The sequence below is a fragment of the Lissotriton vulgaris genome, chromosome 1_2 (genome assembly GCF_964263255.1).
Source record: "Lissotriton vulgaris chromosome 1_2, aLisVul1.2, whole genome shotgun sequence".
In the NCBI taxonomy this organism is placed as follows: Eukaryota; Metazoa; Chordata; class Amphibia; order Caudata; family Salamandridae; genus Lissotriton; species Lissotriton vulgaris.
In genome coordinates this window covers 191,571,696-191,593,352 of record NC_141686.1, presented here as the reverse complement: position 1 = coordinate 191,593,352, position 21,657 = coordinate 191,571,696, and the positions used below count along the sequence as shown (strand labels likewise).

Sequence of the window (21,657 nt, the reverse complement as noted above, 5' to 3'; positions counted from 1 at the left end):
AACTATCATAGAACTATCATAGAAACAAACACAAATATATGTTAATTATTGAAATGTAACCCTTCTGTTTACCTCCCCCCATACTAAGGTTTTCCCTGTTAGTTGTTACCTAGCAAATAAGCAACACATATGCAGGATATACTCACCTATCTCCATATTTTTGCCACGACATACATAAACAGAAAGCACATTTATGGCGCTTTTGATAAAATTAAAGCTTTGTAAACACCATGACAACATTACTAAACTAGTCAGTTATAGTTCTCCATGCCAGCAGATTAATATTCCCATGAGTATTTATGTGTGCATTCTATACTACGTTGATTAGTATACCAAACCACACAATTATTAAAGGTTACAGTTATGAGGAAATTACTTCACAATGGGTATACAAAATGTTGTTTCTTCACCTCGCTCCATCAACAAACACTAGGTTAAATTCATCACCACACCTAGGGCCAGCTTTAGTGTTGGTGGCGCCTGGTGCAACAGTCTTTTTTGCCGCCCCCTGCATGACCTTCTCCTCGGATTCTCCCACTACAGTCTGGCAAAAGTGCCCCTGATCTCTGCATAGCTCTTCACTCACACACATTTCATTTGTCTTAAGGCACTAATAAAGGCTGGCTTTTCGGTCCACTCAACTATCCACATGAAATCATCAATCAATCAATTAGCATTTATATAGCGCAGAACTGTTGGTGTATTTGGGGACTGTGGGTGTGATGTCTCAGTCAAAAAGCCAGGTCTTGAGTTTCTTTCTGCTGTTCAGAGGGCAGGTTGTTCCCGGTCTGGGCAGCGATGTAGGAGAAGGAGAGGTCTCTGCTTTAGCTCTGCCGATGTGGGATGTGTATGCACGGGCAAGTGAGGGGGATTTCAGGTGTCTTCCAGGTATATAGAAGTTCAGTCGATAGTTGATATAAGACTGTCCTTGATCATTTAAAACCTTGTAGGCAAGTGCGTGTGAGGATCTTGAACTGGCATCTCTTCTGAAAGGGTAGCCAGTGGTGGCTTCTGAGGTGGGGGGTGATGGTGATGTGCATCCATTTGGAGAGGTCCAGTTTAAGTCTGTCTGTGGCATTTTGTATTGTCTGGGGTCTTGTGAGGAGCTGGGTGGAGATGTCGGCATAGAGAGCATTGCAGTACTCAAGGTGTTGATGATGCAGGTGAATTCAGCACTGATGTGGTTGGTTCGGAGGCTGAAGATACAGTGGGGGCCAGGGTAGGTAGGTGCTCAGGAGTGGATGGATGACATGATGGTTGTGGTGGTCTGGGTGGTGGTCATTCAGCTATTGTGCACTGGTGGGTTGAGGCTGTTGAGCTTGAGAATGATGGCCTGCGGGATGAAGTTGTAGATGGTGACAATCTTGCTGAGCAAGTAGTCCTAGACGGTACTGCAGAGTTCTTGGGAGGAATGGATGGGGTTCTTTGAGTTCTTTCATGTGGTTGACAGCTGTATCAATACAGGCTGCGTGTGCTGCTCTCATGGATTCTTTGATGTGCAGATGGCAGTTGTTGAGGGCTGCCCTGTGAGCTGCTCTGTTTGAGGGGTTCCTTGTGGTGTGCCAACATTTTGTTAGCATTGCGCTTAGTGATTCTGAGCTTTTGAGTGTACCAGCTGGCGTGTTTTGTTGATTTTTTCTGGTTTTATCGGGGTGACTCTGTCAAAGCAATTTGTGGTCCGTGCAGAGAATGGTCTGGTTGATGTCTGATGAAGCTTTGGGTTGGGTTGGGTGGTGCTGAGGGCCTGTGTCCACTGGGTCTCTTTTACCTTGTCCCAGATGCAGTGGGGGAGCTGTGACGCTTGGTGATGGTGGGCTGGGTGTTGGAGATGGTGAAGTGCAAATAATGTGTTCTCACAGTTTCTGAATATCCAAAGCTGTTTTCACTGTCTAGGTCACACTAGATTCTCCATGAACAGACCACACAGTTAAGAATGGTAACTGATTGGATTTAGAATGTTTAGGTTTTGTGTACCTATCTTGAATACATTTTTAGTAGCAGTGGACGATGGTAAGGGTGTGTGAATTTACTCGACCTGTTTGCTGGAGCATTTATGGATCAACTACATTAACCACATAATTTACCACATAACTTGCAGATTTCACAGGAGAAGTTGTGTCTACCTCAAATGAATAAAAATAATACTGACTGACAATGTGCAGTTCTGTTAATCTGGAAATTGATGCATTTATCCATGAAAATTAAATCTCGTCCTTATTACCAGCTTTGCCCATTGTGAACTCTACATCAACCCTGACTCGCAAATATGTAATGAAGCAGGCCCTCAGATAAAGGCCCAGGATTGCTGATTGATAGGTCACAGATGGGAGGATGCGTAGCTGGGTAACGCTCAGACAGGAAACTCTTGATCACTCCCACAGATAGGTACAGTAACATTACAAAGCGCCAAGGGAGAATGCCCCAATAAAGCACACATGGCTGGAAGGGGTACGCGCATTCCTAAAACACTATAAAAGTCAGATGACACATGAGTTAGAAGCACATAGCTAATCAGGACCTAGCACATGTAGTGATCAAGCGCTCCCATGCTGGACATCTCGACTCCTTCACCCCAGGCCACATTGTGTCCATGTGAGGTAGAGACCCACCTCTGGTAACCATTAGATAACTAATTTATGACTCCAAAAGCAGCAACCAACATTCCTCACCTTATATGGCATTCCGGAAACTTGTCCAACTGTTCACATTTTGTATAAAAGAAGGACATATACCAAATGTAAATTGAGACAGTCCTTAGAACCCGTGCCTGTTACAGTTCTCCCGGACTTAGTTGGTTATTATGATGGCCGCCCACCATCCTATCGTGTATTAGGACCACCCGCCATTGGTGCAGCGGTTCAGTTGCTGACCTTAGGACGTGCCTGAAACACTGGCGGACGCATCCTGCATTCCTGACATTGGGTGTGCGGTGCTCTCAGCACCGCCTGCCGCAATGCCAGGAAGGCATGTCATGCACTTCCATGCACAACATGGCAGGCACTTTGGGGTGCCTGCCATGTTGTGCATGGAACTGCAGTGGGCTACCATAGGTACCCCCAATGTGCGCCCCACTCCCCCCAGATTCCCTGGTGGCCCGCTACGGGTCCCCAATGCAAACACCACCTGCCTTTCCATGGGGGCAACGCCACAACGGAAAGGCGGGACCCCGCATTTTTGCTAATATGGATGGTGGTGTCTCCCAGACACCGCCACCATGTTAGCAGCTTTTCCGCCCGGTCGACTCTGCGACCGGGCGGAAAACCGGCGTACGGTCTTTCCATCCACTGGGGTTCCCCCTCCATGGTAATGTGGCGGGAGGAAATTCTAAGCTTGCGTTGGTTTTAAGCGGGCGGATCTCCACCACCATATGGGTGGTGGCGATCCGCTAGCTATCCAAATGACCCCCTTAATGTTCAATTAAACAAACTGTTCTTGTTTTGCCAAACGCCTCTTGTCTTCAGTTTTTAAGGGAATTCAAACTGAAACAACATTTCAATTTGCATTTTTTAACCCAAAATGTAGATATCCCTGCTATATAATTTGGTCACCCATGCCGCATAATCCTACTAGCCATGACAATGTTAAAGCTCTGTAGAGTGCTGTTGTTATAATGCTGAAATATGTATTTTACAGGCAACTGTGAAATGTTTCACAGTTATCTGCTAAATATTAGTTTTATATCAGTGCATTTTATGCAGTTAAAGCACCAAGGCGTATATATTTATGTGATGGTGGTATAAATCAATATAGCATTTGCAACATGGTATTTAGAGAACCTGCACTAATAAATGTGCAGTCAGTTGTTTTTTTGCACTGCAAAAAACAAATTCGACTTATCTTCCACAGTTCAGCAAACTGAAACAAAAATATCACTAATTACTGCCTACAGATTGCAGGTAGCAATAACTTTACCCTTGGAAACAACTTCCCTTTAGTCACAGGATCTCTTCAATGTGATTTTACAAGTGTAATATGTAATTTATTACAGTTATTGAAGGAGGGGGCAATATGACTCACTCAAGACTTTGGCTTTCCAAAAATGATACTATCTATCTAGTTTGGACACTCTCCCTGAGCTGTTATGAGGACCCAGGAACCCCATCCTTTGAGACTGCATCATTATATTAAAGAGAAGGGGGCATGCAACCCCCTTTCCCGAGCATTACAAGACCCTAGGCACCCATGAGCCTCATCATAGCATGGCCTGTGCCCCCTCCCCAAGCTATTAAGAGGCCTAGGTGACCCCATCTCCTGTAGTCTAAACTAATTAAATTTCCTGTGGGTGCTCCATCCGAACCCACAGAATTAGAGGCCATGGGTTTGCACGGGTCTCCGTTGCCCATCCGGCTCCCCTGCCTGCACCCATCCAGTGTGCAGTGGGAGTGGTCTAATATTTGTTTTTCTTTTGCCTCCCACCAGGAGGGAGTAAACCTGTATTCCCAGCCAGCGAGAGTGCACACAAGGAGGTGGATTTTGGCTCCCTGCCTGTGCTCTCACAGCGAGGGAACAAGTCAGTGTCCTGGGTGATATAGTATCTATACCTCGCACACTCACCATGCAGTGCTTATCATCTCACGTATTACATCACTAATGACAGGTTATATCACATCATTTATAACATTAACATCTGAAATGACATAATTGATAAGAACACTGCATGGCAAGAGTGCAATTTACTTTAGGTCATGTGTTTTATTAACTCTAATTTGTGAATCAGAGTAGTTTTTGTGGCCAAAGATCCAGCTCTTACTAAATCCAGTCAAGTGAAAACAGGGGCACGCAGTAAGGTTAAAGTACATATGGTTAATTCCATAAGTAGGCAGTACAACCTGCAAGTCACGAATGCCTGACTGTTGCCCATCTCCGACATATATACACAGCCCGTGTTTCAAAAGATCTCTCCCCCAATTTGCGGATCATAAGCCACCAGCACAAGCATTACACCAAAGCGTAAACAAGTGTAACAACCTCTCACTCATGTCTACATTGAACAGCAACAATCCCTACACGACCTCAGAAGAAGCGCAGCGCTCCCATGTGAGCACACACACAAGCAACATTGCAAACTCCGCTGTCATATACAACACACCCCCTTCATTTTTTTTCCTTTACATCAAATCAAAACCTTTGAACCTCGTAGGAAATCTACGCTGTCTCACACTTGTGGTGCGATCACTAAACAGAACCCTACTATTGCTAGCCGAAGATTCATCTGCGTAAGGGACTTTAGAGAGATCATCTCTCTGAACATCTAAAAATACATTTGTGGTATGATTGTCAGCTGGTAACAGCCTACCCTTGAATAATGACACTCTGCTACGATTCCATACCCCACCACCATCCACACGCACAACGTTCTAGAATACCTCAATGATCCGCACCAGGTCAGACCAGTTAGCAAGCCCCTTACATCCCCTTGGTCATTTCCGTGATATAGACTGAATCCCTCTATTTCCTTTTTCAAAAGGAAGTTAAAACAATATTGATGAAGAAAGTTTTGCCATAGAACCATAGCTTCCAATGCTCTCAAACACTTGCCAGTTCTATGAGACTGTTAAGATTGTATGTTGTTTTGCTGATTTACTTTTACTTTTTCGTACCCTTTAGTGATTCGTAAATTGTGAAGCTCTATGATACCCTGTGTGTTCATGTTCGTGGTACATAAAACCTTTTAAATAAATAAATAAAAATAGTACCCTCCTTAAGATGCACCATGTCACCCACTTGCACTTCATGCATTCCTCCAACTCTTCCTTTTTTTTGCAAATCTTCTTTCATCTTGTCCTTATAAGCTTACAATTTGGTTTGAATGTCCTTGAAATCCAGTTCAGCAACATTGCCTTGTGTCAGAATGTTGTCCTTTCCCCACCACGTGACAAGCTTGGTGCCAGGTTTTGACATCTCAATAACTCAAATGGGCTCACCAACGTAATGGGATTAGGAGAAGTCCTATAGGCTAAAAGCATGGACTGCAATGCATCCAATCCCCCTTCGACAGGCAACTGAACAGCTTCCTTACCACTCAGTTAAATATCTTAATCCGTCCATTTGCTTCAGGATGGAACACAGCTTTCCTTTTGTGAACAACACCACACATATTCAAATAACTCTCCATTTGTCCACTCAAAAATTGAGGTCCGTTATCTGTTTCTGACTCCTGAGGAATGCCCTCTCGACAAAAAGCACGCTTTATTAAAAACTTGCATATCACAATGTCCAACCTAGGCCATTGCCTTACAAACTAAAACCTCACTATACATAAAATAACTGATCCTCCATTTCCCCCACCCCCACCCCTACGATCCCCGCATAAAATCCCCAACCCTGCCGATAACATAACATTACATAACATTACATTACAATCCCATCCCTCAGTATTTCAGTTCCAAACTCCTGCCATCTAATAAAAACCTACAACCCTATCTGTCCTTCTGCAACTGTAACTACCTAACCTCTATTCTAAATGTATCCTACCTGCCTAACTTTTACCTGGCCCTGCCCACAAAACTTCCAACATTTAACTAAAAACTTGTGCCAATCTGGCCAACTTTTGAACAACCCCACAGCACCTGTTTCAAGCGACAGCATATACAAATTTCACCAGAACCCTATGCACCTTTCCCCAACAAAATGGCCAGACCCTAAAACATACCTCTCCGAAAAGGGGGGAGGGACAAAAAGCTAATCCCTGCTACACTACTAGCCACCAGAGGCCAGATGTAGGTAAATGGCATTTACCGATTCGTAAATACCGAATTTTACCTATTCGGTATTTACAAATCGGTAAATGCTATGTAGGTATTTTTACCGATTAATTTACCGGATCTGTAGAATTCAGTAATTACCGAATCAGTATTTACCGATAATTCGGTAATTTTACCGAATCGGTATTTACCGATTCGGTAATTGCCATTGATTCCTATGGGCCAATTACCGAATTGACAAGGGGGACAGGGTGTCACTTTGACACCCTGTTGCACCCCTGATTCAGGCGTGTGTGCCATGTGACACACAGACATGCCCTTAGGGCATATCTGTGTGCCACATGGCACTGGTGTACATGCACAGATGTGCATGTACACAGGAATTCGTTATTTACCATGCAATAGTCAGTCAGTCAGTCAAAGAACTTTATTCGGTTAATTAAAACCATAAAAGCAATACATAGTTCATAAACCCAAGTTAAAATACAATTAGACAAATATAAAGGTTGATTGCTAGTCCTGGATAAAAAACATGTTAAAAAAGGCTTTACAAAAACAAGTTTAAAAAAGAATAGATAGATATAGGGAGTACCCATTTCAGTATATTAAGAACATTCCCACCGAATTTTTGCAAGTGTCAGGTTTGGTGGTTGATTATTGGGGCAGTTCTTGATTTATTTTGTCTAGCGGCTGCTACCAAAAAACAAGCTACACCATATGTGACCTGTACCGAATTCAGCATCTGTAGGTATAATAGAGCCGGCCGTACCTGAACAAAGTTCAAGTCTTTCAGGATAGGGACAAGAAATTTTTTACGAGCCACCAAATAATGTTCACAAAGCATGACTAGGTGCAGAGTGTCCTGTGTGGAAAAACAATCGCAGGTGCAGGGTGGGGAGTTTTCTGGAGTACCCCACTTTGTATACGAGCCAAGCACAAGATGTATCAGGTTGAACCTGAACCTTATAAGTAGGAAACGATGATAAGGTTTGGTTACATATTTTAGATAAGGTTCCATAGCCATGGACGAAGAAAGTTGGAAAAGTGATCTTACCATTGGCTTACAAAGTTCAACCGTTTCCCTGTCACACTCCAACATATTTCGAAGATGCTGCTTGACCCACTTTACATCCTCTTTTTTAAGGTTTTGTGGAAGAGAGTACATATCCGGGCACCCTAGCCTCGCGCATGCCGCTCTAACATACGCCAGCCACGGTATACTGTCTGCTTTATCCAGAGACATACAATCTTTGAGGATGCAATGATTCAATGTGATCTCCTCGTTTGTCCAGGTTTTAATCCAGCATAACAGTGGGGACATTTTTAAGAGATCAGTGACATGTCCCAAGCCTATTTCATTATGGTTTGAATATGTGGGAGATGATTTCGGGAGTGATAACAAGGCTCGTATAAAATTGTTTTCTACAATTTGGATGCCTGGGGCTGAGACGTAGCCCCAAATGTCCGCCCCATAGGATGCAATTGCCACACATTTGGCTCTGTAAATACGAGTCATGGCTTCCATAGGTCTCGACCCCAATCTTTTGGAGAAATGCAAAAGGGCTGTGGTGGATCTGGAAACTCCGTTCTCCTTTAGTTTCAATTGGGTGCCCCAAGTTCCTTTCTCGTCGAAAGTGACGCCCAAATAACAAAAGAGGGGGACCCTCGAAATTGGCGCGCTGTTACAGCTAAAGGACCTAATCTTCATGTTTTTCTTTCGTGAGCCAGTAACCATAACATGAGATTTAGCAGTGTTAATCTTTAGATCCAGGGCTTCCATAAAACCACCAAAGTGATCTAATAGTCTTTGCAGGCCTGTACCAGTCCGAGCTATAAGGACAGCATCGTCCGCCTATAGGAGGACCGGAATAGGTAGCCCCCCCATACGCGGCATGTCCAGGGTGGCTGAGTTCAGAGATTTCCCCAAGGAGTTGATGTACAGTGTGAAAAGGAGAGGGGCCAGAATGCAGCCTTGTCTGACCCCTCTCCCTGACCTAAACTTCGCTGTGCATCTTCCTTCCCTTGTTACCCTAACAGAGGCAGACAAATTTTGATGGAGGTCGTGCAAAAAATTAACCAAAGTAGTGTCCAAACCCAGATCACGCAAAATAATCCACAGTTTTGAACGGTTGACCAAATCAAAAGCAGAAGATAAATCCATAAATCCCAAATAAAGAAGCCCCCCCTTCACCACGGTGTATTTACTAATAATAAGGTGAAGGTTTAAACATTGGTCCATAGTCCTCTATGTGCTCTGAAACCATACTGTAAATCCGAAAGGATCCCGCTCTCCTCCAGCCAATCCCCCAGTCTTTGCAGAATGACTCTGCCCAGGATCTTAACGGCAGAGTCCAGCAGGGAGATTGGCCTGTAGCAGGCAGGGTCCCCCCTGTTCCCTTTCTTAAAAATAGGCACAATAATAGAGGTGGACCAGGAGGAAGGGAAGCCAGCTGCAGGTATTGCATGGAAAACATTGGTTAATATTTTTGACCAAAATTGTGGATACTGGATGTAGAGATCTGCAGGGACCCCATCAGGTCCCGGAGCCTTGTGTTTGCTTGTGTCTTTAATCGCCCTTTCAACCTCCGTGATGTTAAACTCCATAACCAAGTTGGATAAATCATGGGCACTGGCTGGTGAAGTAGGTGCTGTGGATTCATAAATCTGTTTGAAGTGGCCTAGCCATCTATCATCTTCGATCACACAGTCCATATCAGTTTTCCAGTCCTCAGAAAAAAAGGGCTGGTTCACGGTGGCTCAAAACTTTTTGCTGTCTCTCAAAACATCAGTGGATAGTAAACTATCCCTACTTCCTCCTTAATTTGGGTTTTGCGATTAATAACTGCAATTTTATATTCCTTCCTTAAATTAGCCACTAAGAGCCTGTCTCTGGGTTTTTGTTTTAGTGCTTTCAGCAGGGCACTGTGTTTTTGCGAACATTCCTTATTGAACCATTTGTAAATCTTCTTGTTCCTTTGTGCGCCTGACCTTAGCTCCAAGTTCTTAGAGATCCTTGCACAAATCTCCTCATATGCAGCCACTACATCGGAGCCCAGGGCGGTTGGATCTAAGCACACTGCCATGTTAGCCTCAGACTATTGGGCTACTAATTGGAAGAATTGATCAGGGACAATCATCTCCCATTTTAGGCGCCTTCCCTGGTCCTTAGTCGTCAAATCCTTTGGAGCTGCCACACCTGTCAGTCTACAGGTCCGGAATCAGTCTAGGTCCAGCATTAGGAGGACAGGATGATGATCACTGAAACTAGCAGTAACAACCCTATACTCGCATGCCTTTGCCAGGACCCCGGTTGATACAAAAATATAGTCTATGACGGTGTTGGCGTCTTTCCCAACAAAGGTTGGGGCTCTAGGCTCATTTTTGCCTTGATCAAATTCAAATAGGTTTAAGTTCGCGAGGAAAGTCTCAAGACACTCACCCTCATTTGTGTGTTCGAAATGGGGAATGCCTTCGGTCGGTAAGCCCCCATATCTATCGTTATAGCAATCTCCCTCACAGGGGTGAATGTTAAAATCACCCAGGATTACCATCTCTGGGACAGAAATGCAATCATGCCTATAGACTGACAGGAAGTCTAACAAGGAGGTCAAATGTTAATTCGCACAGGAGATCTCCTTGGAATTATAAAAATTAATAAGCAAAAACATTTTTGAATCAGGTAGGGTCCACTCCACAACTAACGTGTTAGTGGGTGCGGTATCTAATTTTTTGAAAACCCCTACCAGTTCCAGAGAACACAATGTGAGTAGGCCACCCTTTGCTCTCCCTCTTGCTCCTGGTACTGCTGGAGTAGAAAAACTGCAAAAACCATCCAATGAAAAACTTGTGGTGGTGTCCCATGTTTCTTGGATTCCCAGGATGTCATATTGTTTTACGAACCCTTGCCATATGGGGTCTAGAGCCTTTGCGTTTAAACCCGCCACATTCCAGGTAAGAAGTTTGCATAGTGGTGAATCTGCGTTAGGGGGGGGTAGGAGCTCCCCGGCACTCGCCCTCCACCGAGCCTTTATCAGATGTAGGAGATAAGTTTACTTTAATCAAGTCCTCCATGGCAACATCCTTGCAAAGTTGAATGGAAATAGTCTGATAACTCCGTCCCATTGGGGAGCCCTGTGTATGTCAGTCAACCCAGTCTGTGGTTGACAGGCATTCGAAGCGATTTGCTATTGGGAAGTGCAAGGGATTGTCTGGACCATTTGAAGGCTGGTGGTAATGATAAGGTTGGATGAGATGTGGGCCAAGAAAAGGACCGCCTTGCCGCGGTCTGCCTCTTCTGCTCCTTGCCAAGTTCCATCCCGCATCCCACCCCTCCTCCCAACCAAGGGGTTGTGTATCCCAGGGGAAGTTAAATCTCTGTCTGGGTTTGTGGTCATGTGGTCCTTTTAACCAGCTCCATCGATTATCAGCTTGATTTTGTGGGAGATAGAAGTACGAAAGAGGTCTAGCAGTCACCGTGCTCGCCTGATATCTAGGGGCTCCACTGCTACAGATAAAATCTACAACCTCCGTATTCTCAAATGTGACCACAACGCAGTCCCCTGGAAGGTTTTTTCTGTTGCCTCCTACCCACGGAGCTCTCTCTATCATTAGGATATTACTCGGTATGTTTGGCGGAAGGGGATAATTTCTAGATAGCCAGTGACATACTTTGTTTTTAAGTGCCTGGTACGATTCTACTTCTGATGGAGGGATTTCAGTAACACCAGTAAGAATGACCACATAGGGACAGGCATCAGGGGGGAGTTGAATGTTTCTGCGGGCCATGCCCTTGGCTCTGTCGGGTGCATCAAGATTTAGAGGCTGAGATAAGCAATCACTGGATGTAGCCTGAGGGGTTGAGTTATTTTTAGTTGGTATCTGGGTTAGATCTGTTTTCTTAATTTGATCCGCTACAGAGGGCTTTGTTTTGGTGCCAGCCTGGTTTGGGGTGTTACTAGGTTTCTTGGGCGCCACGTTATTGGTCTCCAACGTTCTGTTAACAACCACCGGAGGCTTGGCCGTTTTGGGTGGGTTGGTAGCCTGGGCGGTTTTATTGTTTAAGGTGAAGCTAGGAGCACTTATATCCTTATGTATGTTTTTTAGGACAGTTTCCAGGCAGCGTAATCTAGCCTCTATGGGTTCCAGCAATTCTTTTAGCATATTAAAAATAGTGGTGTTATTTATGCTTGAACCGTTCCCCTCCTGTGGTGGTGATTTTACTAAATTACCCACTTCCCCACTCAGCTCCAAAATTTCTTCCAGACTTTGGTCAATAATAGTGTCATCTGGAAGGCTCAGGGGTAGACCAATCTTGATGGAATGCGGTACCTCTGTGGAACTGGGTAAAACTGCTGGCAATTTATCCATGTTAGGGAGGTTAGGGGGAATTTGAACCTTCTTTCCTTTAGGAATGGGTGGTTTATTGACCTTACGTTTCTGCTTGGGGATTGCCCCTTCTATCCGGCCCCTTTCTTTTGTAGCGGATATGGTGTTAGAGGTGTTTGACTCGCTTTGTTGCGCTCCACTCTCTGTTAAGATATTGAGGTTAGGTGAAGCCTCCAGATCCTGTACAGTGTTTGAAGCATCAAGATCCCCAGTCTCTCCAGAACTATGTACTAGGGCCTGTATATCTGACCGAGAATCAATGTTAGGTGTCTGTGCCTGTGCAATAAGGCCCAGGGAGGAGCGCTTGGCCATGGCCAGGTCTTGGGAGACTCTCCTATCCATTAGTATTATTCCCTCGTCGATTAACACATGAGTGCGGGTGATGAAATCGTCCAAAGTCCCAGTAAGTTTTTTAGCTCCTGCAGCGGCCATACTTCTAGTTTCACGGCAGGACATAACCTGTGTATCCTAGAAGTAATAGCAATAAGGAGCTATATATACCCGACCAAGGTTTGTGGCCCAGCCCAGCCTCCTCTGGCCTCTGAGGGCCACAGAGGGCCCGCCCTTTGCCCGGGCTTCGCCCCGGGCGTCCCTCTCACGTCCCGCGACGCGGAGGGCTCGCTTCCTTTGAAGCCCCTCCTGTCGCGTGTAACGCGTCAGGGAACGCGCCGCCGCAAAGGCTCCCGGGAACTGAAGACCCGGAGCGGCGGCGCGACTGGCGGCGGTGATGTGCTGTCGGCGCTTGGCCAAAGGTGATCTCCTGGCTCCAATGTCCTCTTGTGTCTCGATCCTTTTTGCCACTGATTGCTAGGGCTCAAAGTGCTCCGCTGGACAGGACCCCCCGCTCCGCCGAGGGCTCGCTTCCTTTGAAGCCCCTCCTGTCGCGTGTTAAGCGTCAGGGAACGCGCCGCCGCAAAGGCTCCCGGGAACTGAAGTCCCGGAGCGGCGGCGCGACTGGCGGCGGTGATGTGCTGTCGGCGCTTGGCCAAAGGTGATCTCCTGGCTCCAATGTCCTCTTGTGTCTCGATCCTTTTTGCCACTGAATGCTAGGGCTCAAAGTGCTCCGCTGGACAGGACCCCCCGCTCCGCCGAGGGCTCGCTTCCTTTGAAGCCCTTCCTGTCGCGTGTTAAGCGTCAGGGAACGCGCCGCCGCAAAGGCTCCCGGGAACTGAAGTCCCGGAGCGGCGGCGCGACTGGCGGCGGTGATGTGCTGTCGGCGCTTGGCCAAAGGTGATCTCCTGGCTCCAATGTCCTCTTGTGTCTCGATCCTTTTTGCCACTGAATGCTAGGGCTCAAAGTGCTCCGCTGGACAGGACCCCCCGCTCCGCCGAGGGCTCGCTTCCTTTGAAGCCCCTCCTGTCGCGTGTTAAGCGTCAGGGAACGCGCCGCCGCAAAGGCTCCCGGGAACTGAAGTCCCGGAGCGGCGGCGCGACTGGCGGCGGTGATGTGCTGTCGGCGCTTGGCCAAAGGTGATCTCCTGGCTCCAATGTCCTCTTGTGTCTCGATCCTTTTTGCCACTGAATGCTAGGGCTCAAAGTGCTCCGCTGGACAGGACCCACTTCACTTTGACTGCTGAGGGTTTCGGGTTTTAGACATCAATAGTATTACATGGTAAATAAGAAATTCTTAGGGGCCTGTGGCACTGTTTGTAGTGCCACCTACATATTGATTTACCGGTTCAGTAAATTTACCAAATCGGTATTTTACAGAATCGGTAAATTTACCGAATCGGTAAATTTACCGTTTCTGTAAAATTTTGCCCCCCTACATCTAAATCACCAAATACCGGTCAGTAACGGCCGAAATCGGCCGTTACCGACCAGTATTTGGTGACCCACATCTGGCCCCAGGTCACCAAAACATAAAATGGTGGCTGGGAGATGGAGGGATAACCCCTTATAGCCTTTGGGCTATCAAAATGAGTTGGGCTACGTTTGGGCTATTCCCAACGTAGCCCAAAAACCTTACAAAAATGGCTGCTGCTGGCCACCCCTCCCCCTTCCAAACTGCCAGGGAGCAGACCTCACGGGGCTCGGCTGCCCCCAAACTCCCCTTACCCATCTCCGACATATATACACAACCCCTGTTTCAAAAGATGCCTACACAAACCCGATGATGATAAGCCATCCGCACAAGCATTATACAAAAGCAGACATGAAAATAGCAACCTCTTGTTCGTGTCTACATTGAACAACAACAATTTCTATACCAGCACAAAACAAAGGTGAAGCCATTAAAAAAAATAGTACATTTGTATACACAAAAATATATAGCATGTTCAGAATAATTCTGTAAATGAATGCAAGTATCCATGCAGACCTTTTAATGGTTTTGGTTGCAATTTCAATAACATATATTTTTCCTTTCCAATAGGACATGTGACCTGGAATGATTACCCTCTGACTCCTTATGTATTTCCTTTTGTCTGCAAATATTATCTGGGCAATCGGTAAGGCTTTCCTAATTTCTAAAATTTTCTGGAAAAAAATGCACAATCTTATAATGATTAGGATTTTCATTACATTGAAAAACTTTACATTTCAATAGTAATCTCTTTATTTATCGTGGTTTTATGGCACAGTTCAAATTACACAAATCATCTATTGTGATTAATGTTTCCTTTAGGGATTATTATTTGATATCATGTGAGGTTTAAATAGGTTAGAGTATACCCTTTGCCAGAGAGGTTTAGATTCTGTAATCATTAGGAGCACCACGGATAAGCTTGTTACATCAGTATGTGGTGATGTAAATAGTGCAGATCCATCAACTGATGGTGGAGGAGGAAGCCATTTCTAAACCACCAACAGTTTGAGTGAGCCTGCCGCAGATGTTCTTATACTTCATCTTCAAATGATAATGCCTGATTTAGAGTTGTGTGGCTTAGATACTCCATTACAAGCACAATGAATGTCCTATCAGCCGGATTACAGTGCCTTAGGATATAATGCACTTCTATTACTGAAGACAGGATATCTGTCATATTTGTGACAGAGTATTCCATCCACCAAACTCCAAGTTTTCGTCTTGCCCTAGGCCTCAGTTTTACCCCTTTTGTTTGTCCTATTTTATTTTTTTGATTAGATATCAACAACAATGAACTTTTTGGAAAAATACACTTTGCAGTGCAAGTTTTCGTCTTGCCCTAGGCCTCAGTTTTACCCCTTTTGTTTGTCCTATTTTATTTTTTTGATTAGATATCAACAACAAAGAACTTTTTGGAAAAATACACTTTGCAGTGCAACCAAGACATAAAGTGATTTTAATAAGGATTAGTGCTTAAAAATTGGCAATGGCATTATGACTTACTTAAAAACAAGCACTGACAAGACTTGACAAGGTCAGTAGGTTTGGCTTGTAACTGAAAATACAAGCTAGACATATGGGCTTTGGAATATTTTTTTCATGTTGCAAACTTACCCCTACTAATTACTGTTTTCATATTCTGCACCCACCAAAGACATGCGATGTAAATAAACAGAAAGTGCACAAAGATCCTCCTCCAAATGTGGCATTCAAATGTCCTCTCTTTTTTTAAAGGCTGCAGTTAGAGTTTTAAAAATGCTGACTGCAGTACCTTAGGCTGTAGAAGAGGTCCCAAGAGTCAGATATAGGTCTTTGAATTAGAGGGCACCTATGCAGCACTAAAGGCACTCTCTGATCCAGATAACAGCCCACCAGAAGGTGCTTGTGTTTGAGAGGGGGAGTAACCTGCAGCACTTGATAAGCATTGACGATTATCCGCAGGGCACGCAATGCCTATGCAGCACTAAGGAGACCATCTGCCGCAGATTCCGGCGCACCAGAAGGCACTAGTGTTTGGCAGGAAAAGGAGTTAGTACTGCTTCAAAAGCTCAGATTACTTCCTGCAGCGTGGGCCTCGCCCAGACCAATGGCAGGCTCATCTTCTGCCAGTTATCGACTTGAAGAGGCTGGGCTGGGCTAACCCCTTGGTTTGTTTTCGGGCTCCGGGCAAAGGCAGGTAATTTGCTGTTCTAGATTCACTAAACTAACATTTGGGAACATTTTGCTACTCCACAAGTTATTGCTTGATTCAAGGGGATAAGAAAGGCTTCCCCAGCCAAACTGTTACCTTCCCCGGTGCTTACCCAAGTCTCTACTATCAATGATTTTCTGGCCTGGTCGGTAGTGGTAGTCTCTAAAAAAGATAGAGCTGTATGAGCTCATATTTTCTCTGTCGGGGGATGGTCCCCTACTGTGCAGAAAGAATCTTAAGCTACTGACTAGGAGCGAGTTGTCAGAGTCAGCTGACCAGTCTAGCCCTGTGAGGCCCTACTTGTCCTCCGAACTCCCCTCAAACACAATCCTGCTAATCCGGGCGCCTGGTGGATTTCCAAGCTCCAGCCCGGTGATAAAACATAGGAGGAGGTCCGCTGACGCTACAGGGAAACCGAGCCAGACAGACTATGACTTGGTGCTTGGATTCCATCCAAACATGATTTGAATGATGTGGGGGTTTTAAGTATCTCACTGAAGATTACATTTTAGGCTATTTTGAAAGGTAAACTGGGACTGGTTATCTCCCAACTGTCCTCTATTGGGCTAAACTTGAGGCGCCTTGTGGACTCAAAAGATTTTTACATCAAAGGGATAGGAGTGGGTGCCACTTCGGAGCAGCGAAAGTCTGAAAATGCTACCCTCCATTCCACTGACGCAGTTTCCAGTAGCATTAGCACTCTTTCTACCTCTGGTCTGGGTGACCGTCCTTCCCCAATCAGAAGGCCTAGTCCCAGTGATGGACTTTAGGTCACCAAGGATGGCAAGAGAAGGGACGCTACACTTCGGCAGTGAACAGCAATTGGGAGTCGGTGCCTGTTGGACTACCTTTTAGCGACAGGCCCTCTACATTACATATCCCGCCTATTTCATGTCCCTATGTGGTCGTTTTGGCTAATGTTCCTGTGTTACCTTTGAGGACTGGTGAGACAACCGCTGAAATGAGAAATAAGCTGCGCATTGTCTGAATAACAAGCTTAATTTTTGCCAGTACGCCCTGATTGACCTGTTAGTTTTATCTTAACTGTTCGAGGGAATGGGCGGGTGGGGCCACACAAAAATGTTTCAGGGGGACTGTGTTGTAGTGAATTTCTGGAGTCCTCAACAAGTGGGTGGGTTGCTGTCCAAGGCTAACAGGGCCCTACCCCAACCAAAATCAACCCATCTTCTGCCACTTTCGTATTTCTATAAAACTTTGGCTCTTGTGCCGAGGCCCCACCTGGTTAGATCAAAAGGGGACCAGATTCTTGATGTTTTGAAATTCCATGATGATTGATTTGAGATACTGAGGAACACCTGCTTTACCAAAACAACATTGAGACATAATCCCACAAGCATTATTGGTTTAATAAAGAGTGTAGAGAAGCATAAACCCTTCAGTTCGAAAGTATTAAAAGTGGCCCTCAATCCAAATCCAGGCAGATAGGGTAGATATAAAGGGCCCCTTAAAGATGCCAAGACATCTTCAATATAGGGGGATGTCCTATATGCTATTCGGAATAAGAACCAGGCAACATTTTGGCATGTGCTTAGTCGTGACAGAAAACCTCTATGATTAGACCTGAAACTAAAACCTTACCTAAGCACTGGGTTACCCATTTTCAATCCCTCTATAGTACAGACAATACTAATTATGTCGACCTGGATGTGGCCGACCGAGTTATGTTGTCTTCTGATTTAAATATCCAAGCAGATGACTCTCCCGGGCTACCATAAGAGCTGACTAATGTCACAGTGTCATTCACCCTCGCCAAGACAGTCCTTGACAAGATTCCTGGGGACTTGCGTGCACTCAGCCTGTGCGTTTGTTGACTCATGCGCACTTGAGGCTGTGAAGCAGCAGCCAGCAAAGGGCGGAAATGTAAACAGACAAATTGTCAAAGCTGTCAATTCGTCTGCTTACATTTCTTGCTGCTGCCCGGTTATTATTGAGCACTCCCTGTCCAGTAATTACAACAGTAGTGAAAGTGTTTGATTGTGAATAGGTAATATTAATATACTCATTTCAGCCAGTCAGGGGAAATATTTACTATTCTCATTTCAGTCAGTACAACAGTAGGCAAACAACTATCAAATCCAACAACTATCAAGCAAAATATCTTGAACAAGTAATATTATTTTAAAAACAAAGTAAATTAAGAAAAATATAAATATGTTGCTAAAAATACAAATATATTTATTAATACAATTTTTTTAAATGAAAACATATTACAATGTTAAATACATAACATAAATACCTTCACATATTATAATTCATAAAATACATAAATAATTTTCATACCAATAAATATTTTCATTTTGAAATTATTTGTTACCCCACAAATATTTATTATATACATTTAGTTACTTCCCACCTTATAACCCCCAAACACTCACAACCTGCACCTAAAACGTAACTTTAAAAAAATGTTTTTACACTATTAATATAAATATGTATCAACAGACTTTAATTAAATAATAATTATGAATTAATTATAATTCATGTACTTTCAGTAACTGATGTATTTTGAACAATATACCCCCACAACACACACAACACACTCATACAATTTAACAGATAATTCTTTTAATTAACATACTTATCAAATCAATATTTATTATTAATTTAAAAAAAATATTATTGATTACTTAAAATGTATTTACTACCACCCCATAACCCTACAAAACCCACAACCCACAGCTAAAAACTTTTCTTTTTAAATGACACTATTACATTTAATAATTGTCAATTAAGTAATGAAAAGTATTTAACAACTTAAGGGCCGATTTCAATGTCGGACGGACCTACGTCCATCCGTACATTGATCTGGAACTTGAACCGACCAACTTCCTGTTGGAGGTCCCAAACCTGAAATTAGGATTCAACCACACCTATTCTTTACAATGGGGGCATTCTTTCTGATCGGAATGCATGCTCTCATTGTAAAGAAATGAGGTGTACTTCATCCCTGCACTCTGTGGCAGGCACCTTATGTTGCTTGCCACCGGGTGCATGGATCAACAGGGGTGCAACATAGGTGCTCCCTCGGCCACCATCTGGAGGCCTTACACCTATGAATTGGCCTCTAATTCTTAAAAAATGTAACTTATTTTACATCCACCTACCCTTTACCTCTCTAAGCTCCACAACCCACACCACCAAAATTAATTTCAAAATTAACATAATTAATTATCAAATAATTTATGAATATAAAATTACAATTAACAACAAATTATTAGTTAAGTAAAAGTAAATTACTTATCACCCTTTACCCCTATAATCCCACAACCTGCCCATAAAATTGACATAAAAAACATTAAAAGCACAATTTACATAATTAAATAAAGAATATTAAATAAAAAGTAATCTCCTCTCCTGAGCTGCGGGCGGTAAAACAAAAATGCAAACGTCTAACGAGGATATGGAGGAAAGATTTCTCTGTAGCTAAGAAACAGGAATATAGGATAGCCATTGGAAAATATAAGGCTGCAATTAAACAAGCTCAAGCCACTCATTATGAAGAAAAGATTCCACCCTTTCCACAACAACCATGTAAAAAAGAAAAAGTAAATGTAGTGCTTATATAGCGCACAAATCACCCCTGAAGGGGTCTCAAGGCGCTGTACACATACCGCTGTGGAACCCTTCCTGGCCGTTCTCTGTGAAGTGCCCACTCCTGGGCACCCCCAAGGTGAAGCCAGGCATCCTAGCGCTGTTGGTGCGGTTGTGGAGATTAAGCAAGCTATTGCCCAGAGTTGCAGAGTGGGAAGTAGAGGAAGGACCAATGGGGCATTTTACCAAGCAATAGCGATAATTATCGCTATTGCTTGGTTAGAGACAAAAATTTACCGCTGAGCTGCGGCAATTTTTACCGCAAATAAACCTTGGTATTACCAAGGTTTATCGCAAATGCGATTAAAATCGCCGCAAAGCATGAATATCGCTGAAAAGTCAGCGGTATTCATGCATTACCGAGCTAATGCTCTTAGCCATGTTATCCACCTCCCATTGGATAACATGGCTAAGAACTGCTCAGGGCAGGTGTTAGCTTTTGGAGATATTTGCGCTTAGCGCGAATATCTCCAAAAGTTGGTAATAGGAGATAGCGATGTTAGCGACTGTTTTCAGTCTCTAACATCTTGGCACGCCCACTTTGCATGTCATTAGTGATAAATATCACTGACATGCAAAGCGGGGCCCAAGATGGTCGCTATCTCCTACTAGCTGTCGCTAACTGGTGTTAGCGACAGCTAGGTAATAGGGAGATCATTTTATCTCCGCTTTCTTGGCTTTTAAAGCCAAAAAAGCGGAGATAAACCCCCTTGATTATATGCCCCAATGTTCCTTATTGAGTATGTAGTCTATATGACTACTTCGCAACCTGTTGCTGTAAGTAGGAGAGCCCTGCTTATCAGATTTTGCCCATCCATTTACAGCCCGTAACCCATGCTCCAGACATAATACTTTTAGCTGAAAAGCAGCTTCTGTCCATTTTTTAATGGGGGTTAATGTTAGTTGTGGAATATCCCATTGAAGGTTCTCCTCAAGGCCAAGGTCTACATTGTTGGTGTTAGTGGTTCAAAAGAACACTTGAAATCCACAGCAACTAGGATGTTTTCCCCTCCTTTACACTGATTGAGATAGGAATCAAGAAGGGAAACAATGCCAGAGGCTTTCCCTCCAGGATTCCCTCTGGCATAGACATTAAAAGTAAGAGGTCCTCAACATCAGGAATTTTAATTTTGATTAATAAAATATTGTTATGAATGGTGTCCAGCTGCTGGACTTTGTACCTATCATTCTGTCTCACCCAAATAGTTAGTCCCCCCCATCGATCTCCCCCTTTGACCAGCACTAGCAGCTTTAAAAAAAATGTAAGTAGCATTGTCTAAACTCGGGTTCCACTGACCATGTTTCTTGAAATACCAGAACTTCATTTGTTTCGATAAAGGATAGCCAGTCTAGTGATAGTAATTTATTCTTTAGCCCGGCAATATTCGAGGAAACAATAGCAAATTTTTAAAACCTAGTGCTGAATTTAATGCATGGGTGTAACCAATTGTCACAGGACACTACATAGGGATCAGTTACACTCGCCAGTAGGCTCACTTCATTTGGGTGTGTCAGTAGAGCTATCATCTTCCCCAAATCTGTCTTCCCGAGTATTTAAACCCTCTGAGACATTGTTTATTGCTGAAGGAGGACCCCCTTGGCTCTAAATATTCAATTTAAACACATGGTCTTCCGTGTCCCTGGTGGCGGGATCCACAGGAGTAGGGGAGTCAAATTTGGAACCCAGTCAATCGTTTTCCTCCAGCGAACTAAGTGCCTCATATCTGTTGGAGGTCGGGACTGCACAATTATAGGTATCCTTTGTGTCACCCCTCTGAAGTTTGTGCTCAATTGGTAGAAGTGACCCAGCGGAAGGACATTAATAGCCTCTTTACATACCTTAAAAGAGGCTGCCCGTTCTAAGATACACCGGACCGGTAAACATCCTTTACAACGCAACTTTTACCACGCAGTGCCTTTACGACGCAACTTTTACAACGCAAACCCTTACAACGCATT

General features: G+C 44.1%; 1 protein-coding gene across 1 annotated transcript in view; it reads left to right on the top strand.

The window, feature by feature from the left end:
• The window catches only part of LOC147734887 (brevican core protein-like), a 148,490-nt gene that overhangs the window by 107,584 nt on the left and 19,249 nt on the right, over positions 1 to 21,657 (top strand). The window contains exon 5 of the mRNA XM_086952521.1: positions 14,463 to 14,538. Within this exon, the coding sequence (XP_086808647.1) occupies positions 14,463 to 14,538 (76 nt within the window). The remainder of the gene's footprint in view (positions 1 to 14,462; positions 14,539 to 21,657) is intronic.